A 26142-nucleotide genomic window follows, 5' to 3' on the forward strand; every position below is an offset into this window, starting at 1 on the left:
TATCATTATTTATTATTTTAATAACTGAATGACATTTCATTGATTGTGATATATCACTGATTTCTAGCTATTTGTTTTCATCATTCTTCCCTACATCCTCTGCCTGTTTCCTTTGCCTGCTGCCACAAGAAGCCTTCCTGGGGTGCAATCCCCTGCCTTCCTGGAATAGATAATGATACATTATTCCCTGGAATTTAGTCAATATGGATACTTTAGAGCTAACAGGAACAAATTTTCCGGGCTTATCTTGTTCCGGAAAAAAGATGCTGATAGATAAGCTGAATTATCTTTGCACATTTCTCTATCAATTCATCTTGTTAGATATTAATTTTAATCCCATACTAGTGTCCCTCAGCAATGCAATTTGCTTTAAAAGTCAAATGCAGTGTTTAAGTACCATCCAAAATTTTTTCAGTACTGGAGTTCCAGAAGAACCTTGTGAAACGTTTGATTCAGAAAGCTGTCTTGGTGGGGTCAAGGGCTGAGCTAGGCCATTTGAAATTCTGACAGCGAATCACCAGCTTGCTTATTACTACAGATATATAGTAGAAGAAAACAAGTAAAATGCCTGCATTAATTTCCTGAGGCTGCCGTAACAAAGCACCACAAACTGGGTGGTTCAAAATAACAGAAATATGTTATCTTGTATTTCTGGAGGCTAGAAATCCAAAATCAAGATGTTGGCAGGGCCATGGTCCCTCTGAAATCCGTAGGGGAATTCTTCCTTGTCTCTTTCTAGCTTCTGGTGGTTTGCTGGCAATCTTAGGCATTTTTTGGCAGACATTGGAGTCAACAACACATTATCATGGGGTGTTCTCCCTGATTGTCTTTGTTTTCACGTGCTGTTTTCTAAGAAGGACACCAGCCATGTTGAATTAGCGGCTCACCCTACTCCAGTAGGACCTCATCTTGCTTTAATTAATTACAATTAATTCATTCATTGTAATGACAGTATTTCCAAATAAGGGCACATTCTGAGGTACTGGGGGTTAGGACTTCAACATATCTTTCTTTGGGGATGCAATTCGGTGCAATTGATCTCTTTGCCTCTCATGGACACTGTGAGTCTCATTATTGATTACAGTTCCCTCTTGTTTGGCTTCTAGACAGAGAAATCTGTGGCTCATGTCGAATAATTACACAGGCCCTTAAGGTCTCCGTTTCTGTTTCCTTTCCACCCCCTTCTTTACTGTAATTTTCTATGCTTTGTGTCCTGTCACTGAATTTCTTCATCTATTTATTTATCTTTTGTATTGAATTATATGTTTCTCTTTGCTGCCTCATGTACGTAAATAACATTAATAAATTAGTAAATACATTAGAAATACTCAGGGCACCTTGATCTTAATCAGTACATTATCTCTAAGTCATAAGTCAACTGAATGGTACCTACTGGTTACTAACCCATGTTTTGCTTGTTGATGTTTTTAATTTGCAGAGGGTCAGATTCACTAACTTTTTGTCCCTTGTACACATCAGAGTATGTCTCACTTTAAGGCATGCTGGTCGTTTCCGGTGATGCTAGCCCTCATCTCCAGTGTCTAGACTGCGGTCTCCTCCTCATGACTTCCCATGCTTCCCTCTGCCACTTGGTCAGGCTTCTGTCCCCTCCATTCCACTGCAGAAGCCTTTGTCAGGATCACCAGGACCTTCCGTGTTGCCCCATCTGACCATCCCTTCTGTGTCCTCTACTCACACCTACCTTAGCAGGCACTGGCATCTTCCTCCTTCTTCAGCCTCTGGACAACACACGCTCCTGGTTTTCTTTATACATCAAGGACCAGTCCTTCTTGGTTACCCATTCCGGTCCTTCTCTGCTGGAGAGGCCCAGGCTTGTCCTAGGACCCGTTCTTCACTTTCTCCCTAGGTCATTTCGTCCAATACCATTCAAACGCTGATGTGTCCTGAATTTATTACTCTGGACTTGCCCTCTAGATTTACGTTGTATAACCAACCATCCTTTTGACAACTCCACTTGGATGTTTAATGGACATCCCAAACTTAACATTTTGAAAATAGAACTTCTAAATCCCACTCCCCACTGCCATCCCAAATCTGGTAGTCCTCCAGCTTTCCCCATCTGGGTAAACGATACCGCTCTCTGCTTGGCTGCTCAGGGAAAAAGATTTAGAGTTACACTTGCTTCTTTTCTTTCCTCACCTCCCACATCAGTCCATCGGCAAGTTCTGCCGCCTTTGCTCCAAAACATGTGCTGAGTCTGTCTGTCTCTTTCCATTTTTACTGTTTCACCCTCGTCTACCATCATATCCCTGGATCTTGGCCCAGATTCTCAACTCGTCTCTGTATCTGCCTACAGCAGCCCGAGTGATCTTTTTATCATGTAAATCAGATCATCTCCTCCATCCCTTTGCTGAAAGCCTGCCAGCGGCTCCTACTGCATTTAGAATAAAACAGAAACTCCTCACTGGCTTGTGAAGGCTCTTGTTCTGCCCTTGCAACCTCTCTGATTTTCTTTCTTTTTCATTTTTAAAGTTTTTATTATGGAAAAAGGTAAACACATACAAAAGTTGACCAAATATTAAAAAGAACCCCTTTGTACCTATAATTATTATTAACTCATGGTCAGTAATTATTATATTACATAATAATAACTCAGTAATTATTAACTCATGGTCAGCCTTGTTTCTTCTTTACCTCCACTTACTTCCCCCAACCCGTTATTTTGAAGCAAACTCCAGACATCTTATCCTCTCATCTATAAACTCTTTCAATGTGTATAAGATTCAAACTCTTAAAAAAATAAAATATAACCACAATACCATTATCATACCTAAAACCGTTAACACTAGTTGCTTAATGGCATCAAATATCAAGTCAGTGTTCAATGTCCAACTGTCTCATAAATGTCATTTTTTTTTTTTTTACTGTTTGTTTGATTCAGGATCCCAGTAAGTTCACCCATTATGATTATTGATGTGCATTTTTAATCTCTTTAAAGCTATATTTCCCCTCCATCTCTCTCTTTTTTTAAAAAAAAAATTTATTTTATTTTATTTATTTATTTTTGGCTGCATTGGGTCTTCGCTGCTGCGCGCGGGCTTTCTCTAGTTGCGGCGAGCGGGGGCTACTCTTCGTTGCAGTGCACGGGCTTCTCATTGCGGTGGCTTCTCTTGTTGCGGAGCACGGGCGCTAGGCGCGCGGGCTTCAGTAGTTGTGGCACGTGGGCTCAGTAGTTGTGGCTTGTGGGCTCCAGAGCACAGGCTCAGTAGTTGTGGCTCACGAGCTTAGTTCCTCCACAGCATGTAGGATCTTCCTGGACCAGGGCTCGAACCCGTGTCCCCTGCATTGGCAGGCGGATTCTTAACCACTGCGCCACCAGGGAAGTCCCTCCAGCTCTCTCTTTTCTAATTCTCCTTGCAGTTTATTTGTTGAAGAAACTAGATCGTTCATCAAGTAGTGTTTCTCACAGTCTGGATTGTGCTGATTACAGCCCTGTGGGGTGGGTTAACATTTTCCTCTTTCTCCTATTTACCATAAATTGGTATTTGGCCTTAGAGGCTTGATTGAATTCAGGTTTGATTTTCCCCTTTCAGGGGAGACAAGATTACTGTGTAGGTAATGGTGTAACTTATCTTACCACTCCCCAGCTTGCCCACCAACTCAAGCCACACTGGCCTCTGTCCCACTCCTCCCCCAGAAGGCAGCTCCAGCCTCAGCGCCTTTGCCTCAGCTGTTTCCTCTGCCTGTAACACTTTGGCCTGATCTTTGCACAGTCAGCTGCTTCCTGTCACTCAGACCTCAGCCTGAATGTCACTCCTCAGAGCAGCCCCTCCAGGACCTCTCTGTCTGCCCTGTAGCCCTTCTCACCACCGGCCGCCTGGTGGAATATTTGTTTGTTGGCTCGTTTACTGGTCTGCCTCCTGCTGAACTTGGAACATCAGCTCCAGGGGAGCTAGAGCCTCATCTCTCACAGTCACTGCCATGTCCCAGCACCTGGAAGAGTGTCTGGCCCATGGTGGGTGCTCAGCAAACTTGCTGTGTGAGATGGCGCCATGCTGGTAAGAAGTGCCTCTCAGTCACCATCTTTCTCTGTGCACTCAGGCAGCCAAGGGAGGCACCATCAAAGCTGCTTCAGGCTTCAGTGCCACCGAAGATGCCCAGACCCTGAGGAAGGCCATGAAAGGGCTCGGTAAGTGTCCCACTGGAGGTAAACACCCCTCATGTGCTGTGCATGACAGAGTCACCCAGAGGGTGTTGTGTCCACAGGCAACTGTGAGTACGTCTCACGCTAAGAAAACACAATGGGAACAAGTTGACTTTTCAAGGCAAACTAGACGGGAGGGTTTTTACTAAGAATTTTAAATGTGATGAACACATTCTGGACTTCCCCGATAATTTATATCTGTTTTACATTCTGGTATTATGAATGTATATATCAAATTTGAGAAATGTATTTGTTTTCCAGTTAACCCATGTATGCATGTCGTGCCAGAAGGTTTACAAAGCACTTTGACAAATATTATCTGAACGAATACATGCGATAATCCTGTGATGTAGTGAAAGCAGCTGGTGCTATTGTTATTTTCGCCCCATTTTACAGATGTGAAACTGAGACTCAGAGAAGTAACGTAGGAAGGCACAGAGTAAGTGGAACTGAGCCATGAGTCACACTCAGCAGAGCCTGCCAGCTCTAAGTCCACGTTCTTTCCCTTGAGTCAGCCCCCCACCTGTTGCTGCTGTAATAGGCACAGCTAGGCCAGTACCCCCGTGTAGCGTGTGGGATTTTAGGTGAGAAGGCTGTGCGTATGTGACCAGAAGGACTTGTCTTCCAGTGCACCACCCTCTGGTAGCTCCCGTGGGCAAAGGCCTCCCACTGGGTGGGCACAGCCATGCCCGGGCACTGCAGGCTATGCTGACCTAGACCCTGCCTCCAGACTTGCCTGAGTGGACATTTGGCCAGAGAAGTGCTCTCTGTTTCATAGCTGCTATTTAGAATCTCCTCAAGATTTGGATAAAAACGTTTGACCGTGAGACGTTATTTCCCAGTTTTTCTATCCAAAAAGAATTCATCTTAGCCCCAATGCTACTAACAGGAACGATAACAATAATAGTGAGCATTTATTAAGCTCTACTGTGTGTCAGGCACAATGTGTTACATAGATTATGTTTTAATTCTGACAGCAGCTTGTTTCACTAATGAGAAAGTTGAGGTTTAGGGAGATGAGCTAACTTGCCTGAGGTGTCTGGGATCGTACGTGTCAGGATTCTAGGCAATTCCAGGCAGTCCGACTCCAGAGCTGGAGCTTAAGCCACTGTGCTGTGCTGCTGCCCACCTCTGAACAGGACATTACCCTGAATCTATCGTTTTCCCTTTTCGTAAATAAAATGGAAAAGGTACTCGGCCCACCCTTTTTCTCAGGTGTATCCTAATTCTTTGGTGGATAGCAAGAACACCATAATTCAGAACGTAGACCACATGGCATTCGGAATTCTCAGAGTCAGGAGGCATTTGATACAACAAACCATTTTCAGTGCTCGCTGTGTGGGCCAGTGAAGGTTAGAGGAGACAAAGACTGTAAACCTAGTCCTGCGGTTCAATCGTCCATGGATGCTAGGCAGCCGAGGCATGCGCAGAAACATGATCGGTTCATAATATGATAGCGACGGGAGGGGCACGAGTAAGATCCCATTAGGAGTCAGAGAGATCACATGTCATTTGGGAGCATCAGGCAAAACTTCTTGGAGGATGTAGAAATTGAGATGGGCCTTGGGAGATGAGTTAAATTTATTCAGTAAGTAAGTAAATAGATAAGAGAGAATGGCTTTCAGGTGAATGGAACAGCATGAGCAAAGGCATGGGATGAGTGTGAGCATCGCCCTGTTTTGCATTTTAGCTGAGGCACTTAGCTGCAGGCCATGTAAATACATGGCTTGCAGCAGGATGTACTTACAAAGCAGGAGTTGACTTTTTAGGCGACTTCTGGGAAGGCAGGTACCATGGGGTGGGTCCTGAGGAGGCTACTGACATGGGAGGATGACCCAGAGGCATTGTCCAGGAAACAACAAATGCCAGAATCAGGATGCTAGATGGAGGGGGTTAGGGAGACATAAACCCATAGACTGGTAATGAAGGAGGTCAGGAGAAAGGAGTGCAGTGTAGTTGGGTCAAGTACGGGAATTCAGGAGCTAAGTCTCTGGATTTGGCTGCCTGTAACTTTGTATGTGGATATTTACAATAGTGAATGGGGTATGGTGGAGAGTCCCAAATGCCAGACAGCAGTGCGGATAGTAAATCCAGCAAATGGTGGGGAGCCGTCCTGAGTAGGGATGGCTGAGTAGTGTACTCAGTGTATCCTGAGTAGGGGAGGGACACTGTGAGAGTTTGTCATTTTAGGAAAATGAATCTAGCAAGACATTGGAAAGACCAATTAGGAAGTGAGACTACTACTTAGCAGACTTTAAGTTGTCTAAGAAGAAACCCTGAACTCGAGTTGTTGTCATAGGAATTAAAAAGAGGGGACAGATACAAAAAGGGTTTTAGAGCTAGATTTTGCATGACTTGTCAGGAAATCTGAATGTGAAGGAAGAGAGAGCGGGTAAAATAATCAAAGCTATTTTGAGGGTTCAAGCCTGACAGACCAGAAGAGTGGTGGTGCCTTTCACAGAAACTGTATAAAAAAGCAAAAGGCAATGAACCTTCTCCCCACAGCTGAGAGTTCTCCTGGAAAAAGGATGGTTGTATCTATTACCCTCTTTCTTTTTTTTTTTTTTCCCCAAGAGAAGAGAGAGTAGGTCCCTAAGTTATGTAAACTTAAAACTCTATAGCGGGCTTCCCTGATGGCGCAGTGGCTGGGAGTCTGCCTGCCAATGTGGGGGACACGGGTTTGAGCCCTGGTCTGGGAAGATCCCACATGCCGCAGAGTAACTAAGCCGGCGAGCCACAACTACCGAGCCTACGTGCCATAACTGCTGAAGCCCGTGTGCCTAGAGCCCGTGCTCCATAACAAGAGAAGCCACTGCAGTGAGAAGCCCGTGCACCGCAACAAAGAGTAGCCCCTGCTCGCCACAACTAGAGAAAGCTCGCACACAGCAACAAAGACCCAATGCAGCCATAAATAAAAAATACAAAAAAACCCAAAAACAACCTCTATAGCTTCCTCCGTACCCCTCATATTTTTCTAGATCTCTAATTTTGCAAAGGATAACTCTGGTGAATCTATATATTTTTTGATTTCTCCCTGAAATATTTCAATAGACTCTCCTGTAACTCATCACATCTTCCCATACAGTATATGGGAAAATGGAAAACTCACCCAGCGTACATGAACATCCAGCTGTGAAAGTCGCCTGTAAAAGCTGCTGCAAGAAACAGGCAAACAAAATTTATGACATTTTAAATTTGTAATTCAGGGACTTCCCTGGTGGTCCAGTGGTTAAGAATCCGCCTTCCAATGCAGGGGATGCGGGTTCGATCCCTGGTCGGGGAACTAAGATCCCACATGCCGCTGGGCAAATAAGCCCATGTGCCGCAACTACTGAGCCCGTGCGCTTTAGAGCCCGCACACCACAACTAGAGAGAAGCCTGTGCACCACAATGAAGAGCCCTCGCACCACAACGAAAGATCCCGCATGCCGCAGCTAAGACCCGACACAGCCAAATAAATAAATAAATTTTTTAAAAAGAGCAAAAATAACAATCTTTTTAAAATTTTTTTTTAAAAATTGTAATTCATAGTGAAAAGTTTTGGTAGGATATTGCATCATGGGAATTCATGGGCAGTTATAAAAAGTTTCCTGATCAGAGATCAGGAAAGAGAGCTTAGAATAGAAAAACACAAATACAGATCTTAAAATGCAGTGGATACAATGAGCAGCCAATTTAAACCCTGTGAAGTGCCAAATCATGAATTAAAAGACGGGTTTGAACTGTTTCGAAACTCAGAGGAGATGATAAAGAGATAAAAGTGAGGAGAGAAAGGCAAGAACATGGAAGATAAATATGGGTGATCCAAAGAGGGAAAGTACTATGATCACTCACATTCATAGATAAGGAAACTGATGCTCAGAGAAGTTAACTCTTTCGTTTAGTGGCTCATATATACAATGGAATATTACTCAGCCATAAAAAGAAACGAAATTGAGTTATTTGTAGTGAGGTGGATGGACCTAGAGTCTGTCATGCAGAGTGAAGTAAGTCAGAAAGAGAAAAACAAATACTGTATGCTAACACATATATATGGAATCTAAAAAAAAAAAAAAAAAAACGGTTCTGATGAACCTAGGGGCAGGACAGGAATAAAGATGCAGACGTAGAGAATGGACTTGAGGACACGGGGAGGGGGAAGGGTAAGCTGGGATGAAGTGAGAGAGTGGCATGGACATATATACACCACCAAATGTAAAATAGGTAGCTAGTGGGAAGCAGCTGCATAGCACAGGGAGATCAACTCCATGCTTTGTGTCCACCTAGAGGGATGGGAAAGGGAGGGTGGGAGGGAGGCTCAAGCGGGAGGGGATATGGGGACATATGTATATGTATAGCAGATTCACTTTGTTATACAGCAGAAACTAACACACCATTGTAAAGCAACTATACTCCAATAAAGATGTTAAAAAAAAAAAAAAGCTAATGAAAGGAGAGACCGAGACTCTAATCTAGTGTCTGTTTTCCCTCCAAAATAGACAAACCCTCTGAACAAGAACTTCTTTTCTTAGAAAGCTCTCTGCGTGTGTTTGGGTTACACCAGTGTCTGCAGAAGAACCCATTTTCTCATTCCTCTCTCAAATCACACTCACTCCCTGTCTCCGCTCCACACCAGGCACGGATGAAGATGCCATCATCAACGTCCTGGCCTATCGCAACATGGCCCAGCGCCAGGAAATCAGGACAGCCTACAAGACCGCCATCGGCAGGGTAGGTGGCAGCTGTCTGGCTTGACAAGGGACCTGTCAGCAGTAGGGGAGCAGGGGCCCCTTCCTTCTTGAATCCTGAAGTAGTGGCCCTTGGTTTTTAAAAGATGGATCCTTTGCCTTGTTTAAAGATGTTCTCGGAAAAAAACAAACAAACAAACAAACAAAAAACAGTTTCAACACGTTCAAGAGTTCCTCCACTGTCCATAGCCAGAAGTGATTTCAGGGAGCTCTTGATTCACAAAATTCAAGGCTAAGTTTAGTCTCTTCCCCCACAAGTCCTTTCAGGGACTTGGTTGTGGAATGGACTCAGCCCCCTGCCCTTTGGAGCACTGGGCAGGGCTCAGCTTTCAGTGTTGCTTCCCTTGGCCTTTCCTTTAGGCCACTTCCGAATGAAGATCCTCCAAACTGACTAAAATGTTTAAATCCAGTTTGTTCTAAATAGGCTCTCCGAGGATTTAGGGTCTATCCAACTCTTCTACATAAACCCATTTGTAGTATATATTCATTCCTTTGAATGATCCTTAACTGAGAGCCACCCCCTCCAGTTCTAGAATGGGGCTGTGTGTGTGTGTGTGTGTGTGTGTGTGTGTGTGTGTATGTATTTTAGTGGCTTATGCATTCAAAGGTGGTTCACTCACCATGTTTTCCCCTTCCTCTTTGAATCCCACACCCCTGAGCAACCCTGTCTCAGTCTCGTTTTCAACAGCTCACTTATCAGAGTCATTCACCCAATCTTTCCACATCACTGGAAGCCCATCTGTGTGATTAGAGAATCTTTTTATTGAGGAAATGTTATCAATAAGTGCTTCCAGGTCTCAGAGTGCTGTTAACTCCATGATAAGTATTTCTATTCTTGGATATTTTATAAAAGCTAGTCAGACGGGCTGCCTCTCAAAGGCAGGCATTAAGCTGCTGGGTGGGGCAGGGCTGGCTCAGCTCTTCCCGGGAGTATCTACATGCAAACCTTGGCTGGGCACCAATGGGATTCCTCCCTCAGATTGCTCAGAGTATCTTCTGGGCCTTTTAAGCTCTTCTCCATCCCCAAAGAAATTTAATGAACACGCATGTGATGTGTAAGCTAGAGACAGAGTGTTGCCACACATTTGGGGTTGATTATTCAGCTTCAGAACTAAGCTGATCTGACAGCCGTTTGTTAAGATGACCAACCTTAATGGAGCGACTGAACGCTAATTTATTTGTTCATTCATCCATTTGATATGTGTGGATGTAGCATGAAAATACGCACAATAGATTGAAATATAGTGTTGCGGACTCAGGTTTGTGAGAATCTGAGATCAGAACTTGAAACCAAATCAACTCGGTATTAGTTGGTTGATCTTAAGCAGGTTCTTAAACTCTCTGACCTGTTCTAGGAGGAAATGTGACTAAATGTCTTTAGGAATTGGTCCTTTGGACTCCCTCTTGCGAGAACACCAGAATCACAATTAGCTGCTGGACAGTCATCGACAGGAAGACACTGGAACTCACCAAAAAAGATACCCCACATCCAAAGACAAAGGAGAAGTCACAATGAAACGGTAGGAGGGGCGCGATCACAGTAAAGTCAAATCCCATAACTGCTGGGTGGGTGACTCACAGACTGGAGAACACTTATACCACAGAAGTCCACCCACTAGAGTGAAGGTTCTGAGCCCCACGTCAGGCTTCCCAACCTGGGGGTCCGGCAACAGGAGGAGGAATTCCTAGAGAATCAGACTTTGAAGCCTAGTGGGAATTGATTGCAGGACTTCAACAGGACTGGGGGAAACAGAGACTCCACTCTTGGAGGGCACACACAAAGTAGTGTGCACATCAGGACCCAGGGGAAGGAGCAGTGACACCAGGGGAGACTGAACCAGACCTACCTGCTAGTGTTGGAGGGTCTCCTGCAGAGGCGGGGGGTGGCTGTGGCTCACCGTGGGGACAAGGACACTGGCAGCAGAAGTTCTGGGAAGTACTCCTTGGCGTGAGCCCTCCCTGAGTCCGCCATTAGCCCCACCAAAGAGCCCAGGTAGGCTCCAGTGTTGGGTTGCCTCAGGCCAAACAACCAACAGGGAGGGAACCCAGCCCCACCCATCAGAACTCAAGCGGATTAAAGTTTTACTGAGCTCTGCCCACCAGAGCAACAGTCAGCTCTACCCACCACCAGTCCCTCCTATCAGGAAACTTACACAAGCCTCTTAGATAGCCTCATCCGCCAGAGGGCAGACAGCAGAAGGAAGAAGAACTACAATCCTGCAGCCTGTGGAACAAAAACCACATTCACAGAAAGATAGACAAGATGAAAAGGCAGAGGGCTATGTACCAGATGAAGGAACAAGATAAAACCCCAGAAAAACAACTAAATGAAGTGGAGATAGGCAGCCTTCCAGAAAAAGAATTCAGAATAATGATAGTGAAGATGATCCAGGACCTCGGAAAAAGAATGGAGGCAAAGATTGAGAAGATGCAAGAAATGTTTAAAAAAGACCTAGAAGAATTAAAGAACAAACAAACACAGATGAACAATACAGTAACTGAAATGAAAACTACACTAGAAGGAATCAATAGCAGAATAACTGAGGCAGAAGAACGGATAAGTGACCTGGAAGACAGAATGGTGGAATTCACTGCTGCAGAAAAGAATAAAGAAAAAAGAATGAAAAGAAATGAAGACAGCCTAAGAGACCTCTGGGACAACATTAAACACAACAACATTCGCATTATAGGGGTCCCAGAAGGAGAAGAGAGAGAGAAAAGACCAGAGAAAACATTTGAAGAGATTGTAGTCAAAAACTTCCCTAACATGGGAAAGGAAATAGCCACCCAAGTCCAGGAAACGCAGCGAGTCCCATACAGGATAAACCTAAGGAGAAACACGCCGAGACACATAGTAATCAAAGTGGCAAAAATTAAAGACAAAGAAAAATTATTGAAAACAGCAAGGGAAAAATGACAAATAACATACAAGGGAACTCCCATAAGGTCAACAGCTGATTTCTCAGCAGAAACTCTACAAGCCAGAAGGGAGTGGCATGATATACTTAAAGTGATGAAAGGGAAGAACCTACAACCAAGATTACTCTACCCAGCAAGGACCTCATTCAGGTTCGATGGAAAAATCAAAAGCTTTACAGACAAGCAACAGCTAAGAGACTTCAGCACCAACAAACCAGCTCTACAACAAATGCTAAAGGAACTTCTCTAAGTGGGAAACACAAGAGAAGAAAAGGACCTACAAAAACAAACCCAAAACAGTTAAGAAAATGGTCATAGGAACATACGTATCGATAATTACCTTAAACGTGAATGGATTAAATGCTCCAACCAAAAGACACAGGCTTGCTGAATGGATACAAAAACAAGACCCATCTATATGCTGTCTACAAGAGACCCACTTCAGACCTAGGGACACATACAGACTGAAAGTGAGGGGATGGGAAAAGATATTCCATGCAAATGGAAATCAAAAGAAAGCTGGAGTAGCTATACTCATATCAGATAAAATAGACTTTAGAATAAAGAATGTTACAAGAGACAAGGAAGGACACTACATAATGATCGAGGGATCAATCCAAGAAGAAGATATAACAATTATAAATATATATGCACCCAACATAGGAGCACCTCAATACATAAGGCAACTGCTAACAGCTATAAAAGAGGAAATTGACAGTAACACAATAATAGTGGGGGACTTTAACAGCTCACTTACACCAATGGACACATCATCCAAAATGAAAATAAATAAGGAAACAGAAGCTTTAAATGACACAATAGACCAGATAGTTTTAATTGATATTTATAGGACATTCCATCCAAAAACAGCAGATTACACTTTCTTCTCAAGTGCACACGGAACATTCTCCAGGATAGATCACATCTTGGGGCACAAATCAAGCCTCAGTAAATTTAAGAAAATTGAAATCATATCAAGCATCTTTTCTGACCACAATGCTATGAGATTAGAAATGAATTACAGGGAAAAAAACGTACAAAACACAAAACACATGGAGGTTAAACAATACGTTACTAAATAACCAAGAGATCACTGAAGAAATCAAAGAGGCAATTAAAAACTACCTAGAGACAAATGACCATGATAACACGATGATTGAAAACCTATGGGATGCAGCAAAAGCAGTTCTAAGAGGGAAGTTTATAGCTATACAAGCCTACCTCAAGAAACAAGAAAAATCTCAAATAAACAATCTAACCTTACACCTAAAGGAACTAGAGAAAGAAGAACAAACAAAACCCAAAGTTAGCAGAAGGAAAGAAGTCATAAATATCAGAGCAGAAAAAAATGAAATAGAAACAAAGAAAACAATAGCAAAGATCAATAAAACTAAAAGCTGGTTCTTTGAGAAGATAAACCAAAGTGATAAACCATTAGCCAGACTCATCAGGAAAAAAAGGGAGAAGACTCAAATCAGTAAAATTAGAAATGAAAAAGGAGAAGTTACAACAGACACCACAGAAATACAAAGCATCCGAAGAGACTACTACAAGCAACTCTATGCCAATAAAATGGACAACCTGGAAGAAATGGACAAATTCTTAGAAAGGTATAACCTTCCAAGACTGAACCAGAAAGAAACAGAAAATATGAACAGACCAATCACAAGTAATGAAATTGAAACTGTGATTAAAAATTTTCCAAAGAACAAAAGTTCAGGACCAGATGGCTTCACAGGTGAATTCTATCAAACATTTAGAGAAGAGCTAACACCCATCCTTCTCAAATTCTTCCAAAAAATTGCAGAGGAAGGAACACTCCCAAACTCATTCTATGAGGCCACCATCACCCTGATACCAAAACCAGACAAAGATACTACAAAAAAAGAAAACTACAGGCCAATATCACTGATGAACATAGATGCAAAAACCTCAACAAAATACTAGTAAACAGAATCCAACAACACATTAAAAGGATCATACACCATGATCAAGTGGGATTTATCCCAAGGATGCAAGGATTCTTCAATATACGCAGATCAATCAATGTGATACACCATATTAACAAATTGAAGAATAAAAACCATATGATCATCTCAATAGATGCAGAAAAAGCTTTTGACAAAATTCAACACCCATTTATGATAAAAACTCTACAGAAAGTGGACATAGAGGGAACCTACCTCAACATAATAAAGGCCATATACAACAAACCCACAGCAAACATCATTCTCAATGGTGAAAAACTGAAAGCATTTCCTCTAAGATCAGGAATGAGACAAGGATGTCCAGTCTTCCCACTATTATTCAACATAGTTTTGGAAGTCCTAGCCACGGCAATCAGATAAGAAAAAGAAATAAAAGTATAATACAAATTGGAAATGAGGAAGTAGAACAGTCACTGTTTGCAGATGACATGATACTATACATAGAGAATCCTAAAAATGCCACCAGAAACCTACTAGAGCTAATCAATGAATTTGGTAAAGTTGCAGGATACAAAATTAATGCACAGAAATCTCTTGCATTCCTATACACTAATGATGAAAAATCTGAAAGAGAAATTAAGGAAACACTCCCATTTACCATTGCAACAAAAAGAATAAAATACCTAGGAATAAACCTACCTAGGGAGACAAAAGACCTGTATGCAGAAAACTATAAGACACTGATGAAAGAAATTAAAGATGATACCAACAGATGGAGAGATATACCATGTTCTTGGATTGGAAGAATCCATATTGTGAAAATGACTATACTACCCAAAGCAATCTACAGATTCAATGCAATCCCTATCAAATTACCAATGGCATTTTTTACGGAACTAGAACAAATCATCTTAAAATTTGTATGGAGACACAAAAGACCCCGAATAGCCAAAGCAGTCTTGAGGGAAAACAACAGAGCTGGAGGAATCAGACTCCCTGACTTCAGACTATACTACAAAGCTACAGTAATCAAGACAATATGGTACTGGCACAAAAACAGAAACATATATCAATGGAACTAGATAGAAAGCCCAGAGATAAACCTACGCACCTATGGTCAACTAATCTATGACAAAGGAGGCAAGGATATATAATGGAGAAAAGACAGTCTCTTCAATAAGTGGTGCTGGGAAAACTGGACAGCTACATGTAAAAGAATGAAATTAGAACACTCCCTAACACCATACACAAAAATAAACTCAAAGTGGATTCGAGACCTAAATGTAAGACCGGACACTATAAAACTCTTAGAGGAAAACATAGGAAGAACACTCTTTGACATAAATCACAGCAAGATGTTTTTTGATCCACCTCCTAGAGTAATGCAAATAAAAACAAAAATAAACAAATGGGACCTAATGAAACTTCAAAGCTTTTGCACAGCAAAGGAAACCATAAACGAGACAAAAAGACAGCCCTCAGAATGGGAGAAAATATTTGCAAACGAATCAACGGACAAAGGATTAATCTCCAAAATATATAAACAGCTCATTCAGCTCAATATTAAAGAAACAAACAACCCAATCCAAAAATGGGCAGAAGATCTAAATAGACATTTCTGCAAAGAAGACATACAGATGGCCAAGAAGCACATGAAAAGCTGCTCAACATCACTAATTATTAGAGAAATGCAAATCAAAACTACAATGAGGTATCACCTCACATCAGTTAGAATGGGCATCATCAGAAAATCTACAAACAACAAATGCTGGAGAGGGTGTGGAGAAAAGGGAACCCTGTTGCACTGTTGGTGGGAATGTAAATTGATACAGCCACTATGGAGAACAGTATGGAGGTTCCTTAAAAAACTAAAAATAGAATTACCATATGACCCAGCAATCCCACTACTGTGTATATACGCAGAGAAAACCATAATTCAAAAAGACACATGCACCCAAATATTCATTGCAGCACTATTTACAATAGCCAGGTCATGGAAGCAACCTAAATGCCCATCGACAGACGAATGGATAAAGAAGATGTGGTACATATATACAATGGAATATTACTCAGCCATTAAAAGGAACGAAATTGAGTCATTTGTTGAGACGTGGATGGATCTAGAGACTGTCATACAGAGTGAGGTAAGTCAGAAAGAGAAAAACAAATATCGTGTATTAACACATGTATGTGGAACCTAGAAAAATGGTACAGATGAACTGGTTTGCAGGGTAGAATTTGAGACACAGATGTAGAGAACAAATGTATGGACACCGAGGGGGGAAAACCACGGCGGAGTGGGGATGGTGGTGTGCTGAATTGGGCAATTGGGATTGACATGTATACACTGATGTGTATAAAATTGATGACTAATAAGAACCTGCTGTATAAAAAAAAATGCGGTTGATATAATTCCATTTTTGTGGGTTAAAAAATTGTCTAATAAAAACTCATGGAGCTGTTTACACTTAAAAAAAAAAGAAATTGGTCCTTTCTCCAAATAATTGCATTTCTTTTTAATCATTGAGCATTAAGAAATAATCATGAATGATCACAAGGATGCAGCTAAATGCCTGTTTAGAAGAATGGTAGAAAAATAGAATGGGGGTCTTATTAAAGAAATTATATTGCCTCTACATATGGAAATTTCTGCAGCTGTTAAAAATGTTGTAGGTAAATATTGACTTGGAAATACATTCAGGGTATACTGTTAAGTGAGCGAATACACTGATCTTGGAACCCGTTTACACTCTTAAATTATTGAGGACTTTTTTGTTTTTGTGGGTTACATCTATTGATGTTAACCATTTTAAAAATTAAAACTTAATTTAAATTAAGGACATTTAAAAATAGGTATTTGTTAACTTATTTTAAAAACTATAAAAACATATTACATGTTAACATAAATAACGATTTTAGGAAAAATAGCTTTATATTCCAAAAGAAAAAACAAATTAGTGAGAAGATTGGCATTCTTTTAACATTTTGCAAATCTCTTTAATGTCTGCTTAATGGAATACCCTGGATTCTCATATCTGCTTCTGCATTCAACTTGTTGCGATATGTGGTTTTGTTTGAAGTAGGAAGGAAATCTGGTCTTGTACAGATAGGTAGTTGGGAAACGGAGGAGTATTTTAATAGCCTTTTCACATAACTGTAGATCTGTAGACATACCGAGTAGCCTTTGGAAAGCTTCCCTGGACAACTGTGAGAGGATGAGAGTGTAAAGTCAGATCCCAGCGTCTTAGTGTTATTATGGAGATGGTTTCGCACACACGAGCCCCTGAAAGGGTCTTGGAGACCCCAGCCGTCCCGGGACCCCACTGAGGGTGGCTGATTTCCGTTACTGTAGCAGTTAAGCAGCGTGCTTTCTTGTGTCCCAGGACCTGATGGACGACTTGAAGTCAGAACTGAGTGGCAACTTCGAGCAGGTGATCTTGGCGATGATGACGCCCACGGTGCTGTATGATGTGCAAGAGCTGCGAAAGGCCATGAGGGTTCGTGGTCCTCCCCTCCTGCTCTCGGTGCTGTTTGTGCAAATGCTGGCTGCTGGCGGGCTTTCTCAAGAAACAGTGATAGAGGCCTCCTGAGAGTGGGGAGGAGGAGATATGGGAGAAAGATTTTCCTGCATTTATGACAACTTGAAAACATGACATTGCATTCTAGCCACTGTAATTTAAAAGTTGTTTCCCCAGAAGTTAAGGAATCATTTGTTCTTTCCTGTGGCTCACTGGGGACTGATTAAACTTGTGCTTTTGGTGCAGCTCCAGAAGCTTTCTTGCTGTATTAGCTACTTTCGAGATATGAAACTTTTGACTGACATCTTGGGGGCCTCTTGGTCTGCTCAGAACTGGTAAAGTGTTCTCAGCTTCCCTAGATGCTGGATCCACTGTGCCCTACTCCAGGGTCTGCCGATTGTTAATGACCAAGTATGAAATTCAAATACAACTACCCTCCTCCACCATGTCAATAAATACTCAGCCTCGTGGAAGGTTCTGGGCTAGACTCTGGAGAAACAAAGAGATAACAGCCTTTGCCAGAAGATTCTTCCCTGCAAAGGAAAAGTACAGGGGAGGGCAAGGAAAGACAGCCCCCAGAGGGCAGAAACTGTCCCTAACCAACACAGAAACAGCCCATAAATGTATGTTATGACTAATAATGATTATAGTAAACATGTTGGAATTTGGGTCGGACAGTTAAGAAAGATCAAATCCTGTTGCTAGAACTCGGTGAGTTGTTTCTATTCTCTGCAGATTCCTGGTTGTATTCCTCCTGTGTCTGGGACTCAACTTGGTAAACTGACTCATAGCCCTCTCCTCTGGGTTTTGCATTTAGGGAGCAGGCACGGATGAGAGCTGCCTGATTGAGATCCTGGCCTCCCGGATGCCCGAGGAGATCCGGCGCATAAACCAGACCTACCAGCTGCGTATGTAGTGTCCTCAGTGGCCCTGGCTGAGGCCCTGTTCTCTGAGACCTAGACTAACAGTAGGTGGTTACCCATTGAAACACTGACCATGAGGGATCCTCAGTTCCAAGCTCTGCCTTCAGGCAGATCCCTGTCTACACAAATGACTGTTGGCTTTTCAAGACTTCTCAGGTGCACCTGCCACTCTACTTGGGCTACCCATGGTTTTATTACCCTGAAAGCTGGAAAGGTGTTCCTTATTATCCAGCAGAGAATCAAAGGTGCTTGTTCAAAAGTGGTGGTGCCATTGAATCTTAGCATTCCAGGGAATGGCCTGGAGGAGCAGTCTCGGCCAACTTCTGACCTTCAGACTGCACTATAGGTCCTGCAGCCACCTCGGAGGGATAGCCGCTTACTCCCCTCTTAAAAATCTCCAGAGAACAATACATGCCTTTAAAAGATGCCTACCTTTTTACCCTAAGAATATAATAAAAATGCGCAAAGGTTTGGATCCCACAGTATTGCTTATATTAGCTTAAAATGTCCAACAGGTTGGCTAAACAAAATATGGTACACCCACACAATGTAGTCATCACAACGTATATTGAAGCATATTATTAAATTACAGTAAGTGGTATGGTGTAAGGATAAGTGAAAAAGACAAATCATAAAATGGGATGCTATGATCCCCTTTTTCAAAGAAAGAAAAACAATATGTGTATATGGGGGGAAATGAGGAAGGATATTCACCAAAATGTTATCAATGATTATTATTTCTGGGTGATTAGATTCATGGTGAGGTCTTCTTTTCCTCCCTTCATTTTACTTAGTTATTTTTTCCTGTTTTCTGTAATAAACACGTATACTTTGGTAGAAAGAAAACAAAACAATAAGAGTTTTTTGGTAAGTGTTCAGATCGGGAGATTCTAAACCTCGGGAGTCTGGTTCTAGCGTTGGCTCCCCACGTCTGCCGAATACAGGACTTCTCCCTGTGGACAGTCCCCTGCTTGTCCCCAAACACAGGTTCAGAAACCCCACTCTGTTTGCCTTTCCACGGGCCGCTTAGCTGCTTCTCTGCGTCACTGCAAACCATGTTCAGGACAAACCCCTGGATGGTAGGAACCACAGAGTGGGGATCACAGCCCGGCCTTCTCAACTGCCCAATTCAAGGAAAAAGAGCATCTCATTTCCCCTCTAATGACAAGCTAAACTTATCTTGACCATTTTCCCAGAGTTTCGTTTTTGGAAAACTGTGTGTGGGCTGAAAAACCTCACGACGAGCTGCTTCAGTAGACAGGTCCTGAAGAGGGTGGAAGGCTCTGGGGTGTGACGCGGTGCCGGGCAGTGTTCTTTACTCTGGTGTCGCTGATTTTACTCTCTTACTAGAATATGGGCGGAGCCTTGAAGATGACATTCGCTCTGACACATCGCTCATGTTCCAGCGCGTGCTGGTGTCTCTGTCCGCTGTGAGTCGCTCCCTCCTTTGGGGGGGGGGGTTGGGTGTTACTGAGACACTTACTCTCTACCCACTTTTCCAGCCTTTCTCATCCTTTCAACCTCCCAAATGGGAATATTCCCCTGTGTTTTTCTTGGGTCTCTGTTATTTTATCCTCTCTCCTTTAAAGACTCTGGCTAGTCATGTAGGCCCCTTTGTTCTCATTTGTACATACAAGCACGTGATACATGCCCGGTGCTCTTTTTTTGTTTGTTTTAAAGTTGTTTTTTTTTTTTTTTTGATGTGGACCATTTTTAAAGTCTTTACTGAATTTGTTACAATATTGCTTCTGTTTTATGTTTCGATTTTTTGGCCGCGTGAGGCATGTGGGATCTTAGCTCCCCGACCAGGAATCGCGCCTGCAACCCCTGCATTGGAAGGCGAAACCTTAAGCACTGGACTGCCAGGGAAGTCCCAGCAAAGTAATGTTATAGCGATATGTTAGATGAATTGAATCAGAGGCGGGGAGCCCAGGCAGGAGGTTACCTCGGTATTCCAGATACCGTGAAAAAAGCAGGTCTGGGCTAGTGTGGGAGCAGGGGTGCCAGAAAAGAGAGATGGATTTGCAAGACATTTCACATGGCTTCACAATTTAATCTTTATCCCTGACCTCCTTCCTGAGTGTGAGACTGTCATTTCTCACTGCTTTTTGCGTGTTTCCTGATGGATATTCTGCCAGCACCTCAACTCAGTCCTCTTAAACTAAACCTGAACTCATTTTCCCTCCAAACCAGCTCTTCTTCCTGGCTTGTCTTTTTCTATTCATACTGTTGCTGTTCTTCCAATAACCAAAGCAGAACCCCAGAAATCATCTCCAACTCCCACTTCACTCTGTCTCTGATATTTACTTAATAATGCCAGCCTGTTTTTCTTACTTCCTACCCATTTTTTCTTTTCCTCTCAGATTTACTGCTGCAGAGCCATGCCTAGATCATAGCATATTGAGACAGCAGAGTAATAAAACAGCATAACAAACTAGAGGAAAGTAGCCTGTTTTGCCATTCTTTGGCATTCCTCCAAGGCTTTAGCCCTGCCTTCCTGGTGAGCTGGTGTTGGTGAGGGATGGGGCACTTTCAGATGCTCCTCAAGCCCCCACCGTTGGCCCCAGAGTCTCTTGATTCTCCTGTCTTTCCAGCTCCTATTTGGCAGAATTGATCAGTGTACATTTGCCAGTTAGGAAGGCATAAGTCAGCAGGGAAGACACGGGAGTGGGGGGAGGGGAGGAAGGAGGAGAGGACTGTCCCAGAGGGAGCAGTCACCAGGCCATATTTGTCCTCCTGCCCCTTCAACTGGCCGAGACACCCACACAACATCAGGGAGCCACACCGAGCTTGCCCTCTGGTTGGTCAGCTCAGAACCGTGGGAATATCGCAAGCACGTTCAAAGACATCTGTTCTTTCTCCCTAAGCTGGACTCAGGACCCCTTCTGTCTAATTACCATGTCCTTGGGTTCCCACACATTCTGTCTTATCAGAGCTCCCAAATCTTCATGGATCCTCTCTCAGTCTCTTTGGTTTGTTTTTCTTGTGCTCAGGGTTTGTTTTTCTCATCCTCAGGGTGGCAGGGATGAAGGAAATTATCTGGAGGATGCTCTCGTGAAACAGGATGCCCAGGTCAGTAGAACTGCAGCTTCTTTCTTCTCTTTTGCCAATAAGACAGGCCCTAGTTGGTGGACACCCTGTTATAGTCCAACGTATATTGGCCAGGCTGGAATATGTTATGAAAAAAGATTCCCGCAGATGATCTTTAATAGCAGAAGTTTCTTGCAGAGATACCTCGGGCTTGGGGGTAGTCTAGGGCATCATTTTATAAGCATCCCTGGGTTCCAGACTTCCTAACGTTGGGACCATGGTGTGGCTGCCCCCACAGAACCATGGAGTGTCTTCTGAATTACTTGGAGATGAAGGGACCTGCCTTTGTTGACCTCTCACTTTTACTTCCCCAAAGAGAACATTTCATACAACCTATGTAAAACAGCTTGGCACAGCGGGTACCATGTTTGATAAAACTAATACCGAACCCCAAGAGGCAATTGCTTCCCTGTTACCCAGCCCTCTGATGGCTGCCCTGGCACCAACCCTGGTCTATTTACTGTGGCCACATAACACTAATAATAATAGCTAATAAAAACTGGGTCCTTACCAGGTACCAAACACTGTTCTAAGCTCATCACATGAAGTATGTCATTGAATCTTTGCAATAACCCTATGAAGTAAGTATTGCTATCTCCATCTTATAGACAAGGAAATTGAGGCTCAGAGAAGTCAAGTTCCTTGCTCAAGTTCACACAGATAATAAATGGCAGAACTGGGATTTGAGCCAGGCAGTTTGGATCTAGACTCTGTACTGTTAACCAAAATACAACCTTACAGAGAGATCGGTCCCATTCAGTATGTGAGGTATGAACCACTAGGGATTCCGTAGGAAAGAACCTTTTACCTTCACTAGAAGGGAGAGGAGTATATGGGTCCTAAGAGTTCTGAGGATTCAGGGAGGTCCATCCCATAAGGAGATACAGGAAATTGCCTTCAACCCAGAAGCTTTGAGGAGGGAGAGGTATTGAAAACACTGTATCTCCCGGATGCTTATGTGAATTTCAGCTACCTCAAGGCAAGCATTTTGGGGCATGATGGAAGGAACCTCCACAGCCCAGGTGAATCCTGAATTTAAATGAAGAGTTAGTGAGCAATGTATGTCTGCCATATATATATATATATATATATATATTTACATACCCACTCTCACCTTTTGTGGGTTTACTAGGTGCTAGGCATTGTGTTAACTACTTTACATTTCTTCCTTACAACAAATCTGTGAAGTAGATGTTATTACTTCTGTTTTATAGATTAGGAGACAGATGCACAGATTTAAGTAACTTGTATAACATCACATAGCTGGTGGAATTGTGCTCTTTGAATCCAGGTCTGTTTGATTTTTTAAAACCATGCAATTCATATTATAAAGCTATAGTAATCAAAACAGTATGGTATTGGCATTAAAACAGACATACAGATCAATGGAACAGAATACAAAGCTGAGAAATAAACCCGTGAATTAATTTATGACAAAGGAGCCAAGAATATACAATGGGCAAAACATAGTCTCTTAGATAAATTTTGTTGGGAAAACTGAACAGCCATAAACAAAAGAATAAAACTGGACCACTACCTTACACCATACACGAAAATTCACTCAAAATGAATTAAAGACTTGAAAGTAAGACCTGAAACCATAAAGCTCCTAGAAGAAAACATAGGTGATAAGCTACTTGATATGGGTCTTAGCAATAATTATTTTAATCTGACACCAAAGCAAAAGCAACAGAAGCGAAAGTAAACAAGTAGGACTACATCAAACTAAAAAGGTTCTGCACAGCAAAAGAAACCATCAACAAAATGAAAAAGCAACATACTAAATGAGAGAAAATGCTTGCAAATCATATATCTAATAAAGGGTTAATATCTAAAATACGTAAAGAATTCATACAACTCAATAGCAAAAACCCAAACAAACAATGCAATTTTAAAATGGGCAGAAGATCTGAATAGACATTTTTCCAAAGACATACAGATGGCCAACAGACACATGAAAAGATGCTCAACATCACTAGACATCAGGGAAATGCAAATCAAAACCACAGTGAGATATCACCTCACTCCTGTCAGAATGGTTGTCATCAAAAAGACAACAAATAACAAGTGTTGGCGAGGGTGTGAAGAAAAGGGAACCCTCATGCACTGTTGGTGGGAATGTAAACTGGTGCAGCCACTATGGAAAACAGTATGGAGTTTCCGCAAAAAATATATAAAAATAGAACTACCTCGTGATCCAGCAATTTCGCTTCTGGTATTTAGCCCTCAAAAATGAAAACACTGACTCAAAAAGATATACGCACTCCCTTGTTCATTGCAGTATTATTTTTTTTTTTTTAGATTTATTGATTGATTGATTGCTTGCTGTGTTGGGTCTTAGTTTCTGTGCGAGGGCTTTCTCTAGTTGCGGTGAGCGGGGGCCACTCTTCATCGCGGTGCGCGGGCCTCTCACTGTCGCGGCCTCTCTTGCTGCGGAGCACAGGCTCCAGACGCGCAGGCTCAGTAGTTGTGGCTCACGGACCCAGTTGCCCTGCGGCATGTGGGATCTTCCCAGACCAGGGCTCGAACCCGTGTCCCCTGCATTAGCAGGCAGATTCTCAACCACTGCGCCACCAAGGAAGCCCTCATTGCAGTATTATTTACAATAGCCAAGATATGGAAGCAACCTAAGTGCCCATCAATAGATGAATGGATAAAGAAATTGTGGTATATATGTACAATGGAATAATGCTAGTCGGCCATAAAAAAAGGATGAAATCTTACCATTTGCAACAATGTGGATGGACCTTGAGGGCATTATGCTAAGTGAAATAAGTCAGAAAGAGAAAGACAAATACTGTATGATCTCACCTATATGTGGAATCTAAATAGACAAACAACAACCAAAAAAAACAAGCTCATAGATGCAGAGAACAGATTGGTGGTTGCCAGAGGCAGGGGTGGAGGTGGGCAAAATGGGTGAAGGGGGTCAAAAGGTACAGACTTAGTTATAAAATAAGTAAGTCATAAGGATATAATGTACATCACGGCGACTGCAGTTAATAACACTGTATTGCATACTTGAAAGTTCCAAAGAGAAAAAAGATCTTAAAAGTCCTCATCATAAGAAAAAAAAATTTTGTAACTATGTATGGTGCCAGGTGATAACTAGACTCATTATGATGATCATTTCTCAATACATACAAATATCAAATCATTATGTTTTACACTTGAAACTAAAATAATGTTATATGTCAATTATACCTGAATTAAAAAAAAAATACACACAACAAAAACCATGCAATTCAACAAATACTTGAGAGTTCTTCAAGGAACACAGTTCTCCTTGGAAGTGACCAGATGAAAAGGTGCTTCCAAACAAATTTGGGCTGGGAGAAGTTGGAAGGAGTAGAACTCAGAATAGGGTTTTTCTGGATCCTCCAAGTCTTACAAAGAGGCAAGGAATTTAAGAACAACTCCAGTCAAGGCTTCAGCTCTTCTTCCAAGATAAGACAGTAGGAAAACCTGGTCAACCTTCGCTCTTTAACGTATGTCAGCAGTAAGGGATATCTGCAAACTTTGGGTATGATAGCTGAATTTTGATGTAGGAAAGTAAATGAGTTTGAGATGAAAAGAATTATCAGAACAAGTGGAATTAGCTAGTAATTTATTATCAAAGGCAGAAATTTTAAAGTATAGAGAGGCTATTATCTAAAAGTCCAATTTTATCTATTCTTGGTATGAAACTGCACTGAAGGAAATAGCAGGCAGTATTCAGAATTCCTACTTTAAAAAGAAATTTGTAATATATTAATGCCACATTAAAAATGCCCCTTGGAGCTTTTGTTAGAAGATGGCACATATTTGATTCCCTTCTGAAAAACAAACAAACCAGGAAATACAAAAATAGAGAAAAATCTGCATCAACACTGGAAACTGTGGAGGAGGGCCATTAAAAATGCCAGATGGGCAGCAAAGCTGGGCCAGGGATGCAGGAGAGCCATTCCTGCCCCAGAAAAGATGCTAACACACACACACACACACACACACACACACACACACACACACACACACACACACACACACACACACACACACACACACACACACCCTGCCCCCGCGGGAAATAGATACAGCGGCTTCCTGCAAATGGGGAAACTCCTCAGGAAAGACTTGGGCTGTGTCTCAAGTGCCTCCACTGGACCAGCATCATGTCTTCCTGTTTGAAATTCATCCAAATGAAGAGTGAGGAGCTCAAAGAAGAATCCACTTCACCTTGTTCTGGGGGAAAAACCAGGTCAGGTTCATCATTTCAAGATCAAAGGGCATGAACATCAACAAATCCCAACTCAAACACTGGTCTGTGAACAAACTGGGGCACAAAGGGAGGCAAACATGGGCTCACTGTATGGAAGAGACAGATTTCAGATCGCTTTGGATCCTGACACAAATGAGAGAACGACAGACTTTAATTAAACAAGAGCCAAAAAAAAAAAAAAAAGATGCAATGAGAAAATAATGGAGATGAAAATGGAGCTGGATGAAGGGCAAGCAGAGATAAAGAGAGAGCTCCATGAGTGGAGGAGAAGTGTTCTTAGGAACAAGGAAAGACAGAATCGAAATGTTTATTAGAAGCAGAAATGATCAGAAATGACATTGCAGAAAACAATCATTGTGGAAGGCAGTACTAAAAAATCTCCAGAGTTCAGAAGAAAAGGACAAAGCAATCAGAGAAGAGGAGGAATATAGAGGAAACACTGTGGAGATTAGAATCTCAACAAGAAGGGTGTGGACAAATTTGCCCTAAAATATATTTAAATATATAATAAATGTACAAATAAATTAAAGCATCTGGTCCTGGTCTAAGAATAGGGAGAAGTCAATGGAATGATTAGAAAGTCTAAGAGCAGAACCAAGCCTATGTGAGAATAT

General features: G+C 42.1%; 1 protein-coding gene across 2 annotated transcripts in view; it reads left to right on the plus strand.

Annotated features, from left to right (window-relative positions):
• The window catches only part of ANXA4 (annexin A4), a 73671-nt gene that overhangs the window by 28837 nt on the left and 18692 nt on the right, over positions 1-26142 (plus strand). For both annotated transcript variants that reach the window (XM_068564351.1, XM_068564352.1), the window contains exons 3-8: positions 4063-4150; positions 8781-8875; positions 17123-17236; positions 18075-18165; positions 19531-19610; positions 21196-21252. In XM_068564351.1, the coding sequence (XP_068420452.1) occupies positions 4063-4150; positions 8781-8875; positions 17123-17236; positions 18075-18165; positions 19531-19610; positions 21196-21252 (525 nt within the window). The remainder of the gene's footprint in view (positions 1-4062; positions 4151-8780; positions 8876-17122; positions 17237-18074; positions 18166-19530; positions 19611-21195; positions 21253-26142) is intronic.

Source organism: Eschrichtius robustus, chromosome 15 (genome assembly GCF_028021215.1).
Source record: "Eschrichtius robustus isolate mEscRob2 chromosome 15, mEscRob2.pri, whole genome shotgun sequence".
NCBI classification, from domain to species: domain Eukaryota; kingdom Metazoa; phylum Chordata; class Mammalia; order Artiodactyla; family Eschrichtiidae; genus Eschrichtius; species Eschrichtius robustus.